The sequence below is a fragment of the Xenopus laevis genome, chromosome 4S (assembly GCF_017654675.1).
Source record: "Xenopus laevis strain J_2021 chromosome 4S, Xenopus_laevis_v10.1, whole genome shotgun sequence".
Taxonomy (NCBI): Eukaryota; Metazoa; Chordata; class Amphibia; order Anura; family Pipidae; genus Xenopus; species Xenopus laevis.
The window spans coordinates 21446503-21470630 of NC_054378.1; the positions used below are offsets into that span (position 1 = coordinate 21446503).

Below are 24128 nucleotides of genomic sequence, written 5' to 3' on the forward strand. Positions count from 1 at the left end.
CAGTAAAGGGAAACTAAACCCTGTTTGTAAACAAATAGAAGGAATGTTCAGCATCAGAGGCTGTCAGGGCAGTCGGGGCTTTAAGACTCAGTTGCACTCTGGCACAGACCATTGCCACCTTTTGTGAAAAATAATACCAGCCTTCCTATAAATTTATCTTTTTTCCCTGTTAATAACATTGGGATCAACCATCATTTCTACCGGCCACGCCAGTAAAATACAGACCATCTGGCAACCCTAAGTACAAGACTGATGGTAAGGGCAGCAGTTTGGTCTCTAATAACAGATGCGGAGTTATTTAACCTGCTCGGTAGCACTGTCTGTTCAACTATAACTCCCAGCATCCTTTGTAGGAGGTTTAGGATGGATGTAAAGAGGTGGGGGTTAAGGGGGGGGGGTGACAGTAGTATTCAATGATGGAGCAGGTTCCACCATACATGGGTATCTGCTTAGATCTTGCCCTGACCCCCCCTGGGGTAGAAGTGCACAGCTCAGGGGGCGGTGGGGGGAGAATTGAGGCTTCAGGTCTGAATCATGATCGAAATTAGCAGCAGATTTATCTTGGAAGAGATCAGCTTTCCGGGTTCCAGAACTCCCAGGGCTAAAGGCAAATCATCAGCTGCTGAGATAATGTCCTAGAGGGGTCTGGGCTCCGGTTACACTGCCGGGGCTGCTGCTTCCAAACGTATTTATTTGTCTGAAGTCTTAACTCACATCATACTGGGACTACAGTAGATAAACAGCCGGCCTTCTGCTGAGTCGCAATACAGAGAGACATGGGGAGAAATATCACAATGGGGGTTGTGAGTGGGGGAGGTAACATAGACAGTAGTGGAGCAACTAGATGTTACTGGGCCCCACAGCAAAGTCCCCCCAAAACCTTCCAAATATCAACCTGTTTTACAAGTGTGAATTGAAACAAGGTACCCTCTTATCTCCTGTCTGTTTCCAGTCTCTGCACTGCTGATTCTGACTACTGAAATTATGTTGCACAAGTCCTGGAAAGAGCTGACGTATGCTATATTCACAATAAAGTTGGGCAAAATTGACTGTGTAGCACATGCCCCGTATACACAAACGCTGGGAAGAGCTTGCAGTCGCTCCCTATGACTTATGTACAGTAATCTGATGAGAGCAGATGGGCTGCGAGGTCTCAGCAGGGCCCCCCATCTGTTACAGTCAATATTGTGTGAGCAGCAGGACTACTGAGCACTATTTACTCTGCAAATAAAGTTTTACTACCGCCCCATGCGATAATGTGTGTAATGGTGCTCTGTCCTGGCCCCCTGGGGGTCAATAATGTTTCATGTGCCTAACCCTAATCTTCTCTGTTATGTGGCAGGAGGATGAGGAGATCGGCTGCTGGTGACATCGGCACCAATGAGGGAACATACTGAGTAAGTACATAGCAAGTACATAGTAAATGCATAGTAAGTACATAGTAAGTGCATAGTAAGTACATAGTGAGTGCATAGTAAATGCATAGTAAGTACATAGTAAGTGCATAGTAAGTACATAGTAAGTACATAGTGAGTGCATAGTAAGTGCATAGTAAGTACATAGCGAGTGCATAGTAAGTACATAGTAAGTGCATAGTAAGTACATAGTAAGTGCATAGTGAGTGCATAGTGAGTGCATAGTAAGTGCATAGTGAGTGCATAGTGAGTGCATAGTAAGTGCATAGTAAGTACCGGCTCTCCTTTAATCTGGGGCCCTTGGTCTTTTGATATGAATAGCAACTCCCTGCACCACTGGGCACTGGGCTCTGACTATTGTCTATACAGTGGCTGCCCCCCAAAAGAGAAGTGACCAAATCACCCCCTTTCCCCCTACACTGTCTCTGCAGCACATGAGAGAAATGCAAAGGATTTGCCCCAATGTCTGGGATTGAAGTGCACCAAGGGGGCAAGTATGAGAGACTCTCCTGTGATGAGATTGCATTTCATCTGAATTTGGGCACAAGTGACAGAGAGATGGGCTGTAACTGTCAGTGTGGCCTTGTCAGTCTCAATTGCTGCCCTATAAGGAATGCCCAAAATGTTGCCTCCATCCCCATTGGGCCAGAGGGGTAAAAAGGGGCTTTTAAACACAATGAGAAAAGTTGTGACTTTGTTCCTGCTGAATCTATTGGTTTCCATAGCCCAGCCTAGGGGGGAGAGTTCAAACTATTATGCAGTTGCTAGGGTCTCACTTACCTTAGCAACCAGGTGGTTGGTCTGAATGGCAGATAAAAGGAGCGTGAAGCAGGATTAGTGGGCTGTATATCTGGGGGTAAATCTGTGTCCTATTAAGTGTAGAAAACATTTGGCTGATGATATATGTAAATGTGCCCCCAGGTATCCTGAGCATTACAATACTGCACCTACATTGAACAATGTGTGTCGGCCCTTCAGCAGCCATGGGGAGTCAATTGAACCCAGGGCCTGCTTATTGCTTGACTCACATGACTGGTGCAACAGCTGTTTGTGGAACAAAGGCAATCATGGACTCTTAGTGGCACATCTTGCTTCCAGCAGTTTGTCTGTCCCACAAGCAGAGTGTCAGTATGTCTGTCCCGCAAGCAGAGTGTCAGTATGTCTGTCCCGCAAGCAGAGTGTCAGTATGTCTGTCCCGCAAGCAGAGTGTCAGTATGTCTGTCCCGCAAGCAGAGTGTCAGTATATCTGTCCCGCAAGCAGAGTGTCAGTATATCTGTCCCGCAAGCAGAGTGTCAGTATGTCTGTCCCGCAAGCAGAGTGTCAGTATGTCTGTCCCGCAAGCAGAGTGTCAGTATATCTGTCCCACAAGCAGAGTGTCAGTATGTCTGTCCCGCAAGCAGAGTGTCAGTATATCTGTCCCGCAAGCAGAGTGTCAGTATGTCTGTCCCGCAAGCAGAGTGTCAGTATGTCTGTCCCACAAGCAGAGTGTCAGTATATTTGTCCCGCAAGCAGTGTCAATATGTTTGTCCCCCAAGCAGAGTGTCAGTATGTCTGTTCTGCAAGCAGAGTGTCAGTATGTCTGTCCCTCAAGCAGAGTGTCAGTATGTCTGTCCCTCAAGCAGAGTGTCAGTATGTCTGTCCCACAAGCAGAGTGTCAGTATGTCTGTCCAACAAGCAGAGTGCCAGTATGTCTGTCCCACAAGCAGAGTGTCAGTATGTCTGTCCCCCAAGCAGAGTGTCAGTATGTCTGTCCCGCAAGCAGAGTGTCAGTATGTCTGTCCCTCAAGTAGAGTGTCAGTATGTCTGTCCCACAAGCAGGGTGTCAGTATGTCTGTCCCACAAGCAGTGTCAATATGTCTGTCCCGCAAGCAGAGTGTCAGTATGTCTGTCCCACAAGCAGAGTGTCAGTATATCTGTCCCGCAAGCAGAGTGTCAGTATGTCTGTCCCACAAGCAGAGTGTCAGTATGTCTGTCCCACAAGCAGAGTGTCAGTATGTCTGTCCCACAAGCAGAGTGTCAGTATGTCTGTCCCACAAGCAGTGTCAATATGTCTGTCCCACAAGCAGAGTGTCAGTATGTCTGTCCCCCAAGCAGAGTGTCAGTATGTCTGTCCCTCAAGCAGAGTGTCAGTATGTCTGTCCCTCAAGCAGAGTGTCAGTATGTCTGTCCCACAAGCAGAGTGTCAGTATGTCTGTCCAACAAGCAGAGTGTCAGTATGTCTGTCCCACAAGCAGAGTGTCGGTATGTCTGTCCAACAAGCAGAGTGTCAGTATGTCTGTCCCCCAAGCAGAGTGTCAGTATGTCTGTCCCTCAAGCAGAGTGTCAGTATGTCTGTCCCTCAAGCAGAGTGTCAGTATGTCTGTCCCACAAGCAGGGTGTCAGTATGTCTGTCCCACAAGCAGAGTGTCAGTATGTCTGTCCCACAAGCAGTGTCAATGTGTCTGTTCCCCAAGCAGAGTGTCAGTATGTCTGTCCCGCAAGCAGAGTGTCAGTATGTCTGTCCCGCAAGCAGAGTGTCAGTATGTCTGTCCCGCAAGCAGAGTGTCAGTATGTCTGTCCAACAAGCAGAGTGTCAGTATGTCTGTTCTGCAAGCAGAGTGTCAGTATGTCTGTCCCACAAGCAGGGTGTCAGTATGTCTGTCCCACAAGCAGAGTGTCAGTATGTCTGTCCAACAAGCAGAGTGTCAGTATGTCTGTCCCACAAGCAGTGTCAATATGTCTGTCCCACAAGCAGTGTCAATATGTCTGTCCCACAAGCAGAGTGTCAGTATGTCTGTTCTGCAAGCAGAGTGTCAGTATGTCTGTCCCTCAAGCAGAGTGTCAGTATGTCTGTCCCTCAAGCAGAGTGTCAGTATGTCTGTCCCACAAGCAGAGTGCCAGTATGTCTGTCCCACAAGCAGAGTGTCAGTATGTCTGTCCCCCAAGCAGAGTGTCAGTATGTCTGTCCCGCAAGCAGAGTGTCAGTATGTCTGTCCCGCAAGCAGAGTGTCAGTATGTCTGTCCCGCAAGCAGAGTGTCAGTATATCTGTCCCGCAAGCAGAGTGTCAGTATGTCTGTCTCGCAAGCAGAGTGTCAGTATATCTGTCCCACAAGCAGAGTGTCAGTATGTCTGTCCCACAAGCAGAGTGTCAGTATATCTGTCCCGCAAGCAGAGTGTCAGTATGTCTGTCCCGCAAGCAGAGTGTCAGTATGTCTGTCCCACAAGCAGAGTGTCAGTATATTTGTCCCGCAAGCAGAGTGTCAGTATGTCTGTCCCCCAAGCAGAGTGTCAGTATGTCTGTCCCGCAAGCAGAGTGTCAGTATGTCTGTCCCACAAGCAGAGTGTCAGTATGTCTGTCCCTCAAGCAGAGTGTCAGTATGTCTGTCCAACAAACAGAGTGTCAGTATGTCTGTCCCACAAGCAGTGTCAATATGTCTGTCCCACAAGCAGAGTGTCAGTATGTTTGTCCCCCAAGCAGAGTGTCAGTATGTCTGTCCCTCAAGCAGAGTGTCAGTATGTCTGTCCCTCAAGCAGAGTGTCAGTATGTCTGTCCCACAAGCAGAGTGTCAGTATGTCTGTCCAACAAGCAGAGTGTCAGTATGTCTGTCCCACAAGCAGAGTGTCAGTATGTCTGTCCCCCAAGCAGAGTGTCAGTATGTCTGTTCCTCAAGCAGAGTGTCAGTATGTCTGTCCCTCAAGCAGAGTGTCAGTATGTCTGTCCCACAAGCAGAGTGTCAGTATATCTGTCCCGCAAGCAGAGTGTCAGTATGTCTGTCACACAAGCAGAGTGTCAGTATGTCTGTCCCACAAGCAGAGTGTCAGTATGTCTGTCCAACAAGCAGAGTGTCAGTATGTCTGTCCCACAAGCAGTGTCAATATGTCTGTCCCACAAGCAGAGTGTCAGTATGTCTGTCCCCCAAGCAGAGTGTCAGTATGTCTGTCCCTCAAGCAGAGTGTCAGTATGTCTGTCCCTCAAGCAGAGTGTCAGTATGTCTGTCCCACAAGCAGAGTGTCAGTATGTCTGTCCAACAAGCAGAGTGTCAGTATGTCTGTCCCACAAGCAGAGTGTCAGTATGTCTGTCCAACAAGCAGAGTGTCAGTATGTCTGTCCCCCAAGCAGAGTTTCAGTATGTCTGTCCCTCAAGCAGAGTGTCAGTATGTCTGTCCCTCAAGCAGAGTGTCAGTATGTCTGTCCCACAAGCAGGGTGTCAGTATGTCTGTCCCACAAGCAGAGTGTCAGTATGTCTGTCCCACAAGCAGTGTCAATATGTCTGTTCCCCAAGCAGAGTGTCAGTATGTCTGTCCCTCAAGCAGAGTGTCAGTTTGTCTGTCCCTCAAGCAGAGTGTCAGTATGTCTGTCCCGCAAGCAGAGTGTCAGTATGTCTGTCCCGCAAGCAGAGTGTCAGTATGTCTGTCCCGCAAGCAGAGTGTCAGTATGTCTGTCCAACAAGCAGAGTGTCAGTATGTCTGTCCTGCAAGCAGAGTGTCAGTATGTCTGTCCCACAAGCAGGGTGTCAGTATGTCTGTCCCGCAAGCAGAGTGTCAGTATGTCTGTCCAGCAAGCAGAGTGTCAGTATGTCTGTCCCACAAGCAGTGTCAATATGTCTGTCCCACAAGCAGAGTGTCAATATGTTTGTCCCCCAAGCAGAGTGTCAGTATGTCTGTCCCTCAAGCAGAGTGTCAGTATGTCTGTCCCTCAAGCAGAGTGTCAGTATGTCTGTCCCACAAGCAGAGTGTCAGTATGTCTGTCCCACAAGCAGAGTGTCAGTATGTCTGTCCCCCAAGCAGAGTGTCAGTATGTCTGTCCCTCAAGCAGAGTGTCAGTATGTCTGTCCCTCAAGCAGAGTGTCAGTATGTCTGTCCCACAAGCAGGGTGTCAGTATGTCTGTCCCACAAGCAGAATGTCAGTATGTCTGTCCCACAAGCAGTGTCAATATGTCTGTCCCCCAAGCATAGTGTCAGTATGTCTGTCCATCAAGCAGAGTGTCAGTATGTCTGTCCCTCAAGCAGAGTGTCAGTATGTCTGTCCAACAAACAGAGTGTCAGTATGTCTGTCCCACAAGCAGTGTCAATATGTCTGTCCCACAAGCAGAGTGTCAGTATGTTTGTCCCCCAAGCAGAGTGTCAGTATGTCTGTCCCTCAAGCAGAGTGTCAGTATGTCTGTCCCTCAAGCAGAGTGTCAGTATGTCTGTCCCACAAGCAGAGTGTCAGTATGTCTGTCCAACAAGCAGAGTGTCAGTATGTCTGTCCCACAAGCAGAGTGTCAGTATGTCTGTCCCCCAAGCAGAGTGTCAGTATGTCTGTCCCTTAAGCAGAGTGTCAGTATGTCTGTCCCTCAAGCAGAGTGTCAGTATGTCTGTCCCACAAGCAGGGTGTCAGTATGTCTGTCCCACAAGCAGAGTGTCAGTATGTCTGTCCCACAAGCAGTGTCAATATGTCTGTCCCCCAAGCAGAGTGTCAGTATGTCTGTCCCTCAAGCAGAGTGTCAGTATGTCTGTCCCTCAAGCAGAGTGTCAGTATGTCTGTCCCGCAAGCAGAGTGTCAGTATGTCTGTCCCGCAAGCAGAGTTTCAGTATGTCTGTCCCGCAAGCAGAGTTTCAGTATGTCTGTCCCGCAAGCAGAGTGTCAGTATGTCTGTCCCGCAAGCAGAGTGTGATTATGTCTGTCCCGCAAGCAGAGTGTCAGTATGTCTGTCCCGCAAGCAGAGTGTCAGTATGTCTGTCCCTCAAGCAGAGTGTCAGTATGTCTGTCCCACAAGCAGAGTGTCAATATGTCTGTCCCGCAAGCAGAGTGTCAATATGTCTGTCCCACAAGCAGTGTTATTGTCCCCAGAAATAGGTCTGCACTCCTGCACACAAACACACAAATGTAAGACACTTTCTGGTTGGGGGGGGGGGGTCAGCGACCCTGATGCCGGGTGCCAGGCTGGAGAAAGGGACAACAGGAAACAGAAATCATTAAAGGGGTCAGACCGCAGCAGCCAAAATACTATTGTGAGGCTACATCCAGATAACTGCTGAAATCTCAAATTAAAAAAATTCAGCTTAGTTCAAGAGTCAGAACCAGCAGTGCATATAAGCACTTCCATATTTATATAACACACAGTTGTAATTCGTAAATATGGGGAAGTTGCTTAAATTTAGTTACAGAGAGAGAAAGGCAGAGCCTGTGCCGGGGGCAGATGTACATTGGAGCGGCAGTGTCAGCAGGGCAAGCGGATTGGCTGGGAGGGAGCGAAATAGGAATGTGAGAGAGAAAAGAAAAAAAAGTCTCTTTCTGATGAAAAGGCTCCAACAGCAGCAGCGGCGGCAGCATTTCTATGGATTCCTCCCCTATTGTGTGTGACTGTGAGTGACTGTGAGTGAGTGAGAGCTCGGCCCCCAGAGAACAACAGAGAGGCTGGAAATTATCCCCAAACAGGAGCTAAGGGGGTCGGTCACCATGACAATCCCCCCTGGGGAAGCACAGAGAGCGGCTGCAATGGGCACATGTCGGTCGGAGGGACCTCAATGCTGATTCTTTCCATGGGAACTTGCCCTTAGGACGTAGATTTGTCTGCCAGATACAAACGTCAGCATGGAGAACCGGGGGTGCCGCTGCCCTGGAGAGGTAATAGGGAGAGGGGGCTGGGACACGAGGGGTTAAATAGCAGGGAATTAACCTTCCAGACTCAATTCAGCAGAGCCTTTTGTTTGCTGCCCCCCAAACTGAAGCCGGTGGGAAGGTGGGAAAAAGAATTTGAAAAGAAAGAAAAGTTCTGGGGGGGGTTTGTATCACTTTGGGTTTGTACCAGCGGCAGGGATTCTTTATTTCATAGGCAGCATCAGCTGATGGATTCTACTGATACAATGTATATAAATATATATAAATATTGGCTGCACTGTGGGTTGTGACTCCTGCGCACGCACCAAAACATGCAGCAATGAGAAGCACCAATCCCTCATTTGTGTAAATGAACACGAGGGGGTTCACGTCCATCTATTTACCTGTTTTTAAGGGATCCCCCCGCCCCCCAGGACAGGAAATGACATAGGATAAGGGGCACATGCTTTTTCTGGGGGAATTAAATTCCCTTTTTTAACTTTTTTGACAGTTCACTTCCTGTTTTTTTTTTTCTGTAGGTATTTTTAGAAATCAATGTTTTTCTTTTTGTGCCTCTTGAAAGGGACAGAGAAACGGTCAGATTCAGGGAGATTAGTCGCCGGCGACAAATCTCCTCTTCTTCGGGGCGACTACTCTCCCCGAACTGCCTTCCTGCCGGCTACAATGTATATCTCCAGCGTTTTGTTTTCTGTAGTCGCCCGAAGTTTACCGTTTCAGTGCACTGTCCCCGGTGGGCTTTTGGGGGGGTGTGGGGTAGGTTGATCACAGGGAGCGATTGCAGTTATAAAGCGTCTTCTATTTGGACGAAAAAAAAAAAGAAGAAAGAACTTGACAAAAATCTCTCGTATTGATGTGAAAAGGCAGCGGTTGAGCCTTTAACTGGGGGGTTTTGCCTGGGCTGGGAATAGCAATAAACAAAACCCTGAGAAGAAAATGGGAAATAGTTATGACTGGTGTCCTGGACCATTTGGGGGAAGAAGAAAAGCATTTTGTGGACCCGCAGCAGTTATTTTATTTTTTGTCTGTCAGTCTATTTTGTTTTGGGGACGGATGGACAGATTACAAGTTCCTGTGGTTTCTAAACAGAGCGTCTTTTGTGTTGTATGGGACAATGAGGCGGCTCTGTGATTGGCTGGCATGGGGCTCTCTGATCTTTCCTGGGAAAATGCCGTCAGGAAGGAGGCAAACACAACAGGGAGACAGTGTAGGAGAGGGGGGATACACAAGATATGTTTTAAAGGGGAACTATGCTGTCAAATGCAGTCGCAGCCTAATGTACCACATTCTCAGTAAAGGGGTGTTCAGCTTGTGGCCCTCCTGCTGTCTTAAGTTCTCAGGGGACCTGGAGGGCAGCAGGTTGGACATTTATTCTCTTGTCCTAGGACAGTCTGCAGAATGGTTCCCTATTGAGTGCAGCAAATAGTAATGGAAGAGGACACACCCCCTAATTACCATATTCATTTTACAATATTTGGCAGGTTATGAAAGTTTGAAGATATTTCTGTGGTTTATTTCAGTTATTACAGTTTTGCTAATGAAGGTGAATTGCCCTTTAAGCTGTGAGTCTAACTTTTCCCAAGGGACCTGTTATCTTATATTGTTACAATTACTTGTTTGCTTGTCTCCAAATTGTTACAAAAGCATCTTATCTGCACCTGGTGGCTGTTCTGGGCTCTCTGCCAAAAGCCAGTTAAGTTAGAAAAGAAAAACCGGACTATCAAGTACAAATGAGTGACTGCGGGTTGAGCTGTCAAAAGAGGCACTGTCCCTCTAAAAACGGGACAGTTGGGAGGTATGCAGCCTGGCAATGTTGGACTACAACTCCCAGAATCCTAACAGGCCTTGGCTGATCCAATCCTGCAGACATTTGTATCAGCTCATTATCTTCCTCCCACAGACCCACTAGTTTTATTTAGTTTCAGTTTTAGTCTCTACCATCTCTTTATTACAACATGACATGTAGATCAGCTCCATACAGTATTTACTGTGTGACTTTATCTCTGTTGTGTTCCACCTCTGAAGAACACTCTGTCCTGATAAGGCAAATTGAACCTACACCCTCTTTGTGTGTAATATGGGGCCTTGTCTGTATATTTGTATTTATACAAATGGGAGGAGGTGCCATATTGATTCCCTTACAGTACAGTATGAGGGTATAGCTTATTGTGTGCCAAGAGCATTCCTTCTCTGTATATTTGTATTTATACATATGGGAGGAGAGAGTTGCCATATTGATTCCCTTAGAGACAGTACAGTATAAGGGTATAGCTTATTGTGTGCCCAGAACATTCCGTCTCTGTATATTTGTATTTATAAATATGGGAGGAGGGAGTTGCCATATCGATTCCCTTAGACAGTACATTATGAGGGTATAGCTTATTGTGTGCCCAGAACATTCCGTCTCTTTATATTTGTTTTTATACATATGGGAGGAGGGAGTTGCCATATCGATTCCCTTAGACAGTACAGTATGAGGGTATAGCTTATTGTGTGCCCAGAACATTCCGTCTCTGTATATTTGTATTTATAAATATGGGAGGAGGGAGTTGCCATATCGATTCCCTTAGACAGTACAGTATGAGGGTATAGCTTATTGTGTGCCCAGAACATTCCGTCTCTTTATATTTGTTTTTATACATATGGGAGGAGGGAGTTGCCATATCGATTCCCTTAGACAGTACAGTATGAGGTTATAGCTTATTACAGGTATATTAGTTAATGCTGCTGACTACACTGCTATTTATATTTGCTGGCGAAATCCAAAATTCTTAAATAACCTTCTACCTGATGATTTCAGGGGTGACATGTAGGCTAATTAATACGGGATTCCCAGTTCCAGTTTCCAGTCTATGGGTGCAAATAAGGTGCTTTGTCCCATTGTGGTGTTGCTGGAATCTCCCTGGTAAGGTCTCGCCTAAAGCTCTGGGTTCAGTTCTACAGAGCAGATCCCCATGGGGCAGAGAGAGGACGGTGTACCACTTTACATGAGGTCTGAGCTGACAGTTTGGCAGCACATTCCTTATCAGCTGTCAGTTTGTGCTTGTGGGCTGAAAATAACAACATGTTGCTTTTGCGTCCTTGGGAACATGAAGCAGGTTCCTTGTACAGTCGGCAGTGACGTGGCTGGAGACTCGCTGCCAAGTGGGCACTGCGACTTTAAGCAGCTGCATTATTGGCCAGTTTGCTAAGTACCAGCTCTTTCACTGGCGCTCAGGGACCAGCTGACCTTGGCAGGGAGATAGGAAAATAATTGATTTATCCTGGAAGCAGGAGAAGGTTCTGGCCAGGTGCAGCAACCCCTCCCCCAATTGATTTACATTTTTGAACGAAGTCCATAACGAGCCTGGGTTCCCTAGATTAGTGCTTGCGGCTGATTGGCTGACAGGCTGATAATTAGTCCCTCCCCAAAAATAACCCAAAATGTGTTTCACCTTTGTCCCTCAAGTCAGGCAAGCAATGAGATGAAGCTGCAAGTTAAAATGACTTACTAGGGGGTTATTTGTGGGCAGTAATAAAAGGGGAAGCAATCCCTCTAAAAAAACATTAAAACAGGTTGCATAGTTCACATATTGACTTGTGCCTCTGGTACTTCCCTTACTCAGTCCTTAATGTCTGTGCACTTTATAGGGTTAAACTTGCATGGGATCACGTCACGTGGCACTTAAAGACGCCTCTGCTTATTGTCCAGAAGCGCCGGAGCTTTTAGACTCCATCTGCAGTGTTTCCCTAACAACTTATTCCCTCCAGTACAGGAGCCTGGGCTTTCTTGAGTTGAGTTATGGGGGCCGCCGTCATCAATGGCCTTAATTCAGGTCAGGCGCACCGTGTTTAGGGGAATTTCAGTCAGCGCCACCTCAACAAAACACAGACCCCAAGGGAGAGACCTGAAGGTCCCAGGGCACATCAATATTTATAACATTGTTACACTGTAACTCTGACTTCATTAACTGTTTCACACCCATTAACGGGACTTCCCCACAGTTTATTTCCCCAGCTGAAATCCAAGGGGAGCTTTGTAGTAATGGGGCAATTCTGCACCCCCAACATTGCTCTGAGCACTCTAAGGTGCAGGGTTGCTGATTCCTAATGTCAAGGGTTGGAGAACCATATTCTATGCTGATGGTGAAATCTTCTTTCCTCCCTGTCAATGACACATTTATTCTCTCTCCCTTTTGGTAGGGAATTTCAAAACCTGACTGCCCTTACAGTACAGAACCCTCTCCTATGCTCATGTGAAATCTCCTTTCCCTTCCACCAATGAATCACACATTCTCTCTCTCTTGGTAGGGCATGCCATAACCTGACTGCCCTTTTGTAAAGGACCCCTTCCTATGCTGATGGCGAGATCTCCTTTTCTCCCCACAGGTGAATCACTCATTCCTCCCCACCAATGAATCACTTATTCTCCCTCTCTTGGTAGGGATTCCCATAACCTGACTGCCTATAGAGTAAAGAAACCCTTCCTATGCTGATAGTGAAACCTCAATTGATGCTGGAAAGACAAGGTCTGGCACCCCCTGCTCTGAAGTCCTGGACTATGGCCTCACTATCACTGCTGTGAAGTCTGTTTGTCCTGGTGTATGAAATTGGAAATTTGGTTAGATACACGGATTTAGAGAGCAGGCGTCTCTACTCTATTTTTTTAAAGTACAAAGTCCAAACTACCTTGTTTTCCTGTCCTTTGTTCATTGCCTCTTGCACTTGGACTATACCAGGGGTGGGCACAGTCAGCATAGGAAGCACTGTCTAGAACAGTGATCCCCAACCAGTAGCTCACGAGCAACATGTTGCTCCCCAAACCCTTGGATGTTGCTCTCAGTGGCCTCAAAGTAGGTGCTTATTTTTTAATTTCTGTTTTGGAGGCAAGTTTTGATTGCATAAAAAACAGATGTACTACTAAACAGAACCTCCTGTAGGCAGCCAGTCCACATAGGGGCTACCAGTAGCCAATCACATCTATTATTTGGCTCCATCCAGGAACATTTTTCATGCTTGTGTTGCTCCCCAACTCTTTTTACATCTGATTGTTGCTCACGGTTGAAAAAGGTTGGGGATCCCTGGTCTAGAAATATAACCTGGGCCCCATGGTCACTAATTCATCTCTTACAGCTGCTGCCTATGGAAGAGGGTATAAGAGGCTTGGTGCACCTAAAAATGCAATATTATCATGAGTAACGGCCCCTGCATGGTCTATATGTCACCCAGCCACTATGGTTGGCTAATGAACCCTCAGCTATAAAGTTTGAGGTCCCTGCCCTTCACTTTATTTCAAGTTCAGACTCTCAGTACATAAAATAACCAGATGGGCCTTTCCCTTCCATCATCTGTAGAAAATATTTACTTTTAGGACAGAAACTCTGGAATCCCTCTAAGCGGAACATCAATATTTATTTGGCTGTTTATAGAGATTCAGGAGCTGGCCCGCTCTCTGGCCCCCTGGCCTCTATCTCTTCTCTATTGATACAATGGCAAAAATATCGGGAACAAAGAGCTGCCTGGTTTTTGAGTTATTTAGCTTTTTATTCAAAAGCTCTCCAATTTCTGCATTCTGGTTGCTAAGGTCCAAATTCCCCTAGCAAACATGCCTTGATATGAATAAGAGCCTGGACTATGAATAGGAGAGGCCTGAGTAGAACGATGAGGAATAAAAAGTAGCAGTAACAATACATTTGTAGCCTTACATAGAGTTTGTTTTTTTAGATGGGGTCAGAAGGCAGATAATGCAAAACTTCTAAAAAAAAATAATGACCAATTGAAAAGTTGCTTACGATCATCCATTCTATATAACACAGGGGTGTCCAAACTTTTTGTAACGTGGGCCAGGTGAAAATATGGGGGCCGACCATTCAGCCTGACATTTAACATAATTTAACTCATTTAAACAAGGAATCGCGTAGCTGTAGCAGTAATATTTGGGCACATTAGTGAAATGATCTGCCACTTGGTCTATACTGCTGCCTGTGTGCTGAATGTGTTGGCAATAGACGTACCTGCATGTGGTGACGCGCCGCTCTCGGATACTCCTTTATTTTACTGCACCGGCACGTCCGTACGTCTATTGACACCTTCAGCCCTAAAGAAGTATGTGAGAGCGGTGCGTCACTATGTGTCAGTACGTGTCCATTGCTAACACCTTCAGCACACAGCAATATAGACCAAGTGGCAGATCATTTCATTAATGTGAAATGGAGGGCCGCATTATTATTAATTTCATGATGGAGGCAGAGGGCCGGTGTAAATTTGAAAATGGGCCGCAATTGGCCCCCGGGCCTGATTTTGGACATGCCTGCTATAACATATGTCTGGCCCCACCTATAGGAATATTACTGATATATCAAGGTTCAGATTGGGGTGACCCATGAATGAATGATTTGGTGCCAGATTCCGGTCAGCGCAAGCATCCGGCGGGCCCCACGGGGGTCCGGGCCCTTGTGCAATCATACCCCCTGCATCCCCGGTAGTTCTACCTCTGAATATAATCTAGTGTTACCCCTCACTGGTACAAACGCTATGTAGCTGCGTTGTGGAGGTGGGGGGCACGCATTTATATATAGCACAGATACACTGTGTAGAATACAATGGTTTTAGTTCTTACACAGCAAGATAAATAGTGGTCTTAATCTCTACAGAATGAAAACCTATTTCCCGCTAAAGTGGGACATATGTTTCCAAGATGTTTAATTCAGACGCAAACGTCTTTTTTTGGGGGGTTGTTTTTGTTTTATTGCTGCAGCCGCAGATTTTTTTTACGCAAAGTCTATTTATTTTAAGAGCAGGATGTCTAAGAATGGCTCCTGCAGACGGGAACAATCAGGTTCCTTATATAGGCAATTTGCCGGCTGCCTGTTGAAAGCCGGGGAATAGAGGATTTCCTGAATCACTGGGCAACGTAACTGAGCTGAGTCAGCCGTTCTGTGTCCCTATTGTTATATGGGCATTATGGGGGGCATTAGGTGACTGCTGTCCGGAGCAGGGGAATATGAGGCTTTCAGCAGCTGCTGAAAATGTTTTCATTATAAGGATGATTTTAGGGTTAGTTTTCCTTTAATTTTATTTTTTTTAAAGCGACAAATGCCATTATTTCTGTGTATTGGCAGAAAACCTGCCACTGGGGCTACTGTGTTTATTATTATTCCCCTGAGTATCAAACTGTTCTGTCTACATACCCCTCCAGGGTCCCTCCTTGAGTTGGGGTCCCAGGGTACATGCTCTTTCTGCCCTACCCTGAAACTACCCCTAGAATGTGACCTTATCTGTAGATATAAATATTGGTGAGAGAAGCTGATACAATGTATCACTGGGATTAGTTTGCTCTGGGGGCCGTCGCCCCATAATGTGTCTGGCCACGTGACTGCTGTCCTATTAATGATCTGTTACTCGTGATCCCAGGGCTGATTACTGGAAGTGAGCGAGGGGCAATGACTAACAGGAGGGGGGATAAGCCCAACGTGTGTCTTCAATTTGAGCAATGACGGCAGCAGCACGGATGGTTTGATCCCGGCCTTGTTTGGGTATTTCACAATCACACTTTCCTGGAATCTCTGTGTATTGGGAGTGTGCTGGCCGAGTCATTTAGTCCAAACTGGGTCCTCTGTTGAACAGATATTTGGTCCCATTCACTTGAGCAAAGCATACAGTGAGCAAAGCATACCTCCCAACATTTTGGAAAAAAAAGAGGGACAAAAAAGTTGGTGCATGTAGCGTGGCAATTTGTTGACCATGCCAATTTCTGTTGCCACACCCCATAATTACCATGTTCATTTTACAAAATTTGGCAGGTTATGAAAGTCTGAACATATTTCTGTGGTTTATTTCAGTTATTACAGTTTTGCTAATGAAGGTAAATTGCCCTTTAAGCTGTGAGTCTCACTTTTCCCAAGGGACCTGTTATCTTATATTGTTACAATTACTTATTTGCTTATCTCAAAATTGTTACAAAAGTATCTTATCTGCACCTGGTGGCTATTCTGGACTCTCTGCCAAAAGCCAGTTAAGTTACTGTCTGTTCATTGCAGAGAAAAACGGGACTTTCAAGTACAAATGAGGGACTGTCCCTCTAAAAACGAGACAGTTGGGAGGTATGAGCAAAGTATATTTTTGGACACAAATGTCACATTTAATACCACCCAGAATTCATGTGTCTTTATCAGTGGCGGAAGTAGATGTTCCTGGTCCCCACAGCTATTTCATTCTGGGGCCCCCCCCCCAACATATCCAGAGGTTGTCCTGTTTACCAATATATGTTAAAATTGCTCGTTAATATTAATCCTGGGCCCCCCTGAATCTGCTTCCTCCATAGTTACGCTCCTGGTCTTTATATACAGTAGTTTTATGTATTGAATCATTTATCCGAGAGCCGATGGCAGATTTCTGCTGCTCTAATTGGCTGATTCCTGCATGAGGAAGCCAATGACAATGCACTGCCGACACCCAGCGTGGTTCGGTTATTTGCAGCAGGATGAAAATGTTAGGGTGAGGGTGCACCCACATATACAGTTTTTATCTCATGTACAGTTGCGGTGTCTGAAGTAGGGGAAGTTAGCGGGGTGAGAATGGATCCATTGGAGTTAGGATGGTCTGTTGGGGGCCCAGTGTGTGTACAATAGATAAGGTGTGGAGGATGGAGATCAATAAGAAAGCTTAGCAAAGCCTGAACAAGCAAAACCACCACAGCTTTTAAATATATGATTGTATCCCTTTAAGGGCTCTTACTGACGAGCGGTTGAAGCTGCGCTCCCCTGCGTTCCGTTTCTCGGCGTACAGCCGCAGGGGAGCGCAGGAATAGATGCATTTAGCTTTTTTCAATGGGGCTGTACTCACACAGGCGTATGTAGGCGCAGGAAAAATGCAGCATGTTGTGTCTCAACCTGCGTTCGGTGCCTACACACGCCTGTGTGAGTACAGCCCCATTGAAAAAAGCTAAATGCATCTATTCCTGCGCTCCCCTGCGGCTGAACGCAGAAAAACGGATAGCAGGGGAGCGCAGCTTCAACTGCTAGACAATAAGAGCCCTAAGTAGTATCTTATTAACTTGGTAGGAAACACGTGTGATCACGATATCCCAGGATCCATCTGTGCCGCTTGCTGCCTCATTGGGAACTGCAGGATCAGTTGTTTCATTGTAAGCAGCGGGACGAGTGGAAAGGACTGACCTTTCTGATGGATCTGGAGCCTGAGCTCTGGCACGTTCCACCCCCTGCACATCCTGAACCCTCTGTCTGATCTGTAGCTCAGCGGCTGCTGGGATATGTAGTTCAGTAATTACTGCAATGCTCGACCCTACCCCTAGTTTCTGCCTTGTGGTCTTGCCCTGATCTGCACAGGCCACACCCTTTTATATAAACCCCCCCACTAATGATTTGCCAAAATCCTAGCCACAATCCACAGGCCCTGCACCTTCATGACCTTTGATTTGCACCTACATTTCTCTTGGGGCCCCTTAACTGAAGTACCCCCTGATCCCCCGATGGCAGCCCTGATGAGCCTACAGATGCCATATTGTGCCCCCTGCTGGTCTCATGTAAAGCAATTATAACACTACAGTATGAAAAAGGGTGGTTATAACCCGGCAGGAGAATAATGGAGATAAAAGCATGGCTGAACCGAGGCAGAAGCAAGAGGAGACTTTTAATGCATTAAACTTTTAGACCAATACAAATAAAAAAAGAAATCAATTGAAGGTCTAGTTGCCCTTTAATCATGCGTTGGTGGTGCAGGCGAATGGTTACAGACCCCTCGCTGACTCTTATTTATTGTGACTGCCGAGTAACAATGAGATGTTACTGCCTAATAGGGACATCTGGCAAAACCTTGAAAAAAGAAACCTTGGAGAAACACATCCTGACTGTTTTTCTGCTTTATTCTCTTTTGCCGTCACAGATTAATTTCCCTCGCCGTGACTCAAAACTACAGAAAAAAAACAGACGTTTTATGGTTTGTTTAACTGATTAAAAGCAAATTTGGACAGACTCCGTGCTTTTCCAGGGCTTTGGCAGTCGGAACTCGTTGCTCTCCGCTGACACAAGTGCCTAGTCTGACTCATGAACGCCGGTGCCAGGGATTGCTGTTCTTTGTACAACTCCCTGCACCCTTTGCTGCAGTGGAAGGGCTACTAGTTCTCCAATGGCTTTTTTTGATGGTTGGGGAAGTCTGTGACTTGTAACACTCGCCGTGAGCGTCAACTTTCCCAAGTACCTCCAAATAGTGAGCCCCGATTGTTATTAATGGGTTATGGGCAGACAAATTAGGGGGCATGGGCCCCAGATATTGGATTCTTTAAAACAGTAACCATGGAAACGACGCAACAGTGGATATCTCTGCTTGGCTTGTTAGGCGCTAATGTCATAAGACTTGTCTGCAACTTAGGTGAGAGGTCACAAGGGGAATTTAGTTAGCAATATATTATCAATCACGAATATGCCTTTAAAGGGGTTGTTCTCCTATAAATGAACTGTTAATATGATGTAAAGAGTAATATTCTGAGACATTTGCAATTGGTTTTCATTTCTTATTATTTGTGGGTTTTGCGTTATTTAGCTTTTATTCAGCAGCTCTCCAGTTTGCAGTTTCAGCAATATGGTTGCTGGGGTCCAAATTACCCTAGCAACCATGCATTAATTTGAATAAGAGACTGGAATATGAGTAGGAGAGGTCTAAATAAACGATGAGTGATAAAAAGTAGCAATAACAATAAATGTGTAGCCCTACAGAGCATTTGTTTTTAGATGGGGTCAGTGACCCCATTTGAAAGCTGCAAAGAGTCAGAAGAAGAAGGCATATCATTTAAAGACTATAAAAAATAAATAATGACAACCCATTGAAAAGTTGCTTAGAATTTGCCATTCTATAACAATTCTATATATGCGTTTGGGTCCCAGGGAGCTCTGAGTGTTGGAAGCAAGTCCTGCTTTTAGATAGCCCTTCTTGAAAATTTAAATCAAGACCACATATTGGAAAAATCTGTCCGCGGGCTAATGTCAGTCCCCTCCAGCACTTGCTACACCAGTTTGTCGTCTGTCCAATCAGATGCTGGGGAACTCAATTCATATCCTGGGGGTTAAGTTCTGCTTCCCTCTGTGCAGAATGATGGAAATCTGGGGCCAGGTGCTTTTCTACAAACCATGTATCGGAAGCTGAAGCTTAAACAGTAGCGGCTACATTGTTACAGGAGTCAGAGCCAGCAGTGCAGAGAATAGAGACAGTGGCAGACAATAGCAATGGCATATAACGCAAACCTAGGCACATTTATATAAACTCAGAAAGAAGGAGGAATTAATTTAATTTTCAGGTGGAGTTCCCCTTTAATATTGGGATGCCCTAGCAGCTGTTGGACTACAATTCCCAGCATTGCCCCATCCCAGCGGTGCATATTTCAGTAATCTTCATATTCCAGACTGCAAACTGTAACTATGGAAACCAAACACTCATTGTTATTAGTCGGACACAGAACCTTGCAATTTAAAAAAAAAAAAAAACTTTCGTAGCCCAAAAATAGACCAAAGGGGCCTTGTGACGCACAACCCCAACGTGATGTTTAAATATTTAAAGCAGATCAGTTGTAGCAACGGTCGTGTTATAAATAAGCCCCGTCCTGGGCAGCGAATGTGATTGGACCTCTGCACCCTGCCTGGTGCCCAGTGCCCCCTATCTCCTGCCTCGTTATAAGAGAAATTAAAGATTCATATGGGGAGTGGCCCAGAGGAAACGATTGATACAGGAATTTCCTCCCCCTGGGAACCAAATCTGTCACTGACACAGGGCATTGAACTCACTAGTAATGCATGGGGCACAGCGATCGTGCAATTTAATAGTGAGTGTTGTGTGACACGGAAGGGACAAGGCGCATTGCATCTACCCAAATTGTCCCACACATTGTCCCTCTATACTCCTGCACCCCCAAACCTTGGGATAATGATCTGTATCTCACACATATATTGATATTGTACATCAGTCAGGAACCCTACTGACCCCTCTATACTCCTGTACCCTCAAACCTTGGGGATAATGATCTGTTTATATTATCTGTTTAAATATACAAAGTGGGTGGCGGGAGTTATATTGCCTGAGTACCAACTGGTTAGGGCAGCTGAGCTTTACTGATAATGGGCTACAAAATGGAGTGAAACTAACAGTCACCCTGCTATAGTTCCAGGGGTACCCAGGGCACAAATAAGCACTCACCCCAAATCTCCCCCTAATTGACCTTCAGGCTGGGCCCCCTTAGCTCATAACAAGGTTACAGATATATAGAAACATTGGGGTAACAGTCACCCTGCTATAGTTCCAGGGGTACCCTGAGTGCAAATAATGACCCAAATCTCCCCCTTGCTTTCAATTGTATCTAGTAAAGCATTTTATCTCAACAGGTGGTTGGACTGAACACCATGTCTCTGCTTCCGGCCCCCCAGTTTAGGAATCACTGGTCTAGGTCAATGGATCTCAGTGATACATTTTACAAAGTGTCTGAACCTGTAAATGTACCTATAAATGTATTGATGTCATTATCTAGAACAGCATTATATGTAGCAGACAGGTGGTGTTGAAGGCCCCCGCCTCTGTTCAGGGATGGTTTCTCCACCTTGACATGAATCGCCTCTTTCACGCCTCATTCAAACCAGACGTCTTCTTTATCCAAGATTTGGACCTTGCTATCTGCTCGGATGAGTAGTGAAACGTCTTCAATGATTACTCAGCAAGTCCAGTTGTTTTAGATCTACCTATACTAGATATACCATGACCTGGATGAATGAAAATCTTTATAGTCATGTCATTATCTAGTTCTGAATTGGGAAGACTGGAAGATTTGTTCTGATTGTTGCCCATCCACCTCCTGCTGCTGTCAGAAAACAAATAGAAGGAAGAAGGGATAGGGTTTTGTCTCTGTAACATCTGTCAGTTTAATAAAAGATCAGTCTCTCTGTGTGGTTTCCAGAACATTGATTAGACTTGTTCAATCTGTTTCTTCTACTGAATTGTTACTCCGTGATTGTTTTTGCTTTACTTGTGTTGTGAGAAGTTAAACTGTACATATTTGTGTGTCCTGCCAAATAGTATCGCCTCCTTTGGTGCAGGAACACAGTTTTGGTTTTTAAAGTTGTGTGAATGTTTGCTGAGTCTTTAGAAGCAGAGCAAGGAAAAGGGAGAGGGAAGCATTCAATAGGGTGAGGGTGGTATTTTAGACATGGTGTAGGTTGGGGACAGGTAGATCAGAGTCTACAATATAGTAGAATAGAAAATATAATAGGCAATACATTCGCACATGCAGAAAATGGCATACATTCAGTGGAAGTTGAGATACATTGGGTGGATTTTGTGAAACATTTAGTAGAAGTTGGGAGACATTAGATTGTTAAGATAAATTAAGTAAAAGTTGGAAGTTAGGTATAAGTTGGATACATTGCATTGGGTATAAGTTGGGATACATTAGGTGGAAGTTGGGATACATTGGGTATAAGTTGGGATACTTTAGGTGGAAGTTGGGATACATTGGGTATAAGTTGGGATACTTTAGGTGGAAGTTGGGATACATTGGGTATAAGTCGGGATACTTTTGGTGGAAGTTGGGAGACATTGGGTGGAAGTTTGAAGACATTGGGTTGAAGTTGGGAGGCATTAGGTGGAAGATGTGAGACAATTGGTAGACGTAGGAAGACTTAGTAGAAGTTGGGAGAGATTAAGTGGAATTTGGGAGATATTAGGTGAACGTTTGGATGCATTATGTAGACATTGGGATTGGGGCATATCAGGCAGAAAGTTAAGGTTCATAAGGCAGACTTTGGGATACATTAAGTAGAAAGTGAGAAGTAATAGATTTGATGGATGTCAGGATATGCTAAGAAAGAGTTGTGAGGAGGAATTTGCCCCCAAGCACTTGTATATATTTAAACATGATTTGGAATTTGACAGATGTTTCTTATGGCTTTTTAAAATGTCATTAAGACACGGGGTCTTTAAAGTTTAGGAAACACATCAAATCTAGTATCTGAGTGCATGTCATAACCATATCCTTAATCCCCAGTAGCTAGCGGGGGGAACACACTGCTCACAGGCATCACAAGCCATAAAACGCCAGAGATAAGCTGGAGACTTCCATTAGAGAATGCCGAGATGCACCAGGAGTAAGGACATTCAGAAGCAACTCACATTACTTGCTTTCCTTCTAGGTACTTCAGTTCATCGAGGGCAGAAATGACCATGACTGCCAACCAAAATGCCCCCATCGCTCAAAGAACAGGCTGGTGTAAATTACCCAGGGACACTCTGGAACGGTAAGAATCCCTGTTACGTGGGTACCTCGGGCATTATTTGGCACATGGGTATTTCCTTCTTCAGTTCTCTGTTGGGAGCCGTTGGTGGAAGAAGTATTTGAGTTAAATACACTGTAACTCGTAACATGGGATGTGCCCCGCAAGTAGTTTTCAGTTGGTTTTGCTTTGGCAAACATGGATTTGCAAACACAATAAAGAGGAAACTGATCGTCTTGGGCGCAACACTTGGAATTTTCCTCTGGTGTTTCTCTCTTTATTTGATTGTTACATTATGTCAAGGAATTTCCTGCTGGCTGTTTCTTTCAAGATCTCTCCTTTATGTCTCTGTCTGTCTCTTTTGTACTTGCACTCTCCCATGTTTTATTATTATTCTCTCTCTTTTTCTGCCCCGTCCTCCCCAATTACACTTTCTCTCCTTTGTGCCTTGCCCTCCCCACTTCTCTTCTTGGCTTTTTCCTTTTTTTCTGTTTATTACCCCATTTCTTGTTTTCCAACCCCCTATCGATTCCTCCCTCTCTTTACCTTTTCCTTTCTACTTTATTTGTTCTTTCCTTGCTCCCCCAACTCTCTTCCTCGCTTTCTCACTCCTAATTTTTTTTCTTACCTTTTGGCCTCGACTGTGCTCTTGCTCTCTCTTCTCTTGCTCTTCCCCCTCATACTCTCTGATTAGGAACAAGTAACCCAGAACCCTACAGCTTTCAACAACCCCTGACAGAATTCTACAGATTTCCCATATTTGTGTTACTCATAGCAGTGCAATACGTCTTCTTCTTTATTGGGGTCAGGTGTGATTGACTTGGTAGCACAATGACTTCATTATCCATGTGAGCAATGTGCTTTTCTTTTGGGGCACCTTGATTTTGCAAGAGATCACTCCCCTTTTCAAATACCACTGTTGCAACAGTTTCCTGATCCTGGTTTTGTGCCATTTTCTGTGAATCTTCAAATGAACTTCTTGAGTTTTTTTTTTCTTGATTATTTTAAATTTGACGTGGCTTTAAAATGGGTGTGGCTTGCTAAAATATTTAATCTGACCATGTGGCCTGCAAATCTCCCAATAGCAAGATTGGAGTGAATGTTAATTTGGGATTAATCCCTGGCCTGTTTGCATGAGCTCCACTAGAGGCCTCCCCTTGGCCATATAAAGTTCTCCAATTCTTACCCAGGTACAGGAGCCACCCCTGAGTAAGTGCATCAAAGCTCGTCCCCGCTATTTACTTGGGTATTGGCTGCTTCCTTTTCCATAGTCAGGTAGTAACCTCCCCAACAGCATCCCTTATTTGCATGAAAAGAATCGTCGGGGGCCCAGAATGCATGGTCCTTACACCTTACATGATCTCTTAATCATTTATGGTGGGCAGCCAAGTTAAAGTGGCAGAAGAGACTAGGGAGGGAGAATTCCATAGAGCAGACCCCCCTCCCCTTCTTGTCCTCAACAATCAAGGGGTCTGCTGTATGATTGTTAACTACTAACCCTACCAATAGATAAATGATTCCAAGCACCTGGGCTGCTCTCTTTGCCATGGTCATGCAGGAACATCCCCCTTGGTAAGTGAAGCCATCCACTCCCCCCCCAACACTTACCCAGCTCAATCCCAGTTGAGAAGCATGAGATTTATGATATCTAAGGTCACTAGGAACAGCTCTTACCCCCATCAAAGAACTTTACAAGTGTTTTTCTGATGCAAAGGAGACAGGGTAATATTAAAGCCTGTTCGTTACCATGGGAAAGAGAGCAGCCTAGGAATGGGAATTGGAGAATCTTTACCTGGGACAATACTGAAGAGGACATTGACTTACCCGGGAGTTGGCTGGGATAAGAGAATGTGTGGGTTGCTAAAATTTTACACAGTAGGTGGGA

At 45.4% G+C, this 24128-nt stretch overlaps 1 protein-coding gene across 2 annotated transcripts in view; it reads left to right on the top strand.

Annotated features, from left to right (window-relative positions):
* dennd2b.S (DENN domain containing 2B S homeolog) overlaps positions 1-24128 on the top strand; it is a 65667-nt gene that overhangs the window by 10322 nt on the left and 31217 nt on the right. Inside the window, exons 2-3 of one of the 2 annotated variants that reach the window (XM_018260346.2) lie at positions 1343-1397; positions 22163-22267. In XM_018260346.2, the coding sequence (XP_018115835.1) occupies positions 1381-1397; positions 22163-22267 (122 nt within the window). In that variant the 5' untranslated portion in view covers positions 1343-1380. Of the gene's footprint in view, positions 1-1342; positions 1398-7601; positions 8007-22162; positions 22268-24128 lie in introns of those variants that run through there. The other variant, XM_018260347.2, reaches the window with a different exon arrangement.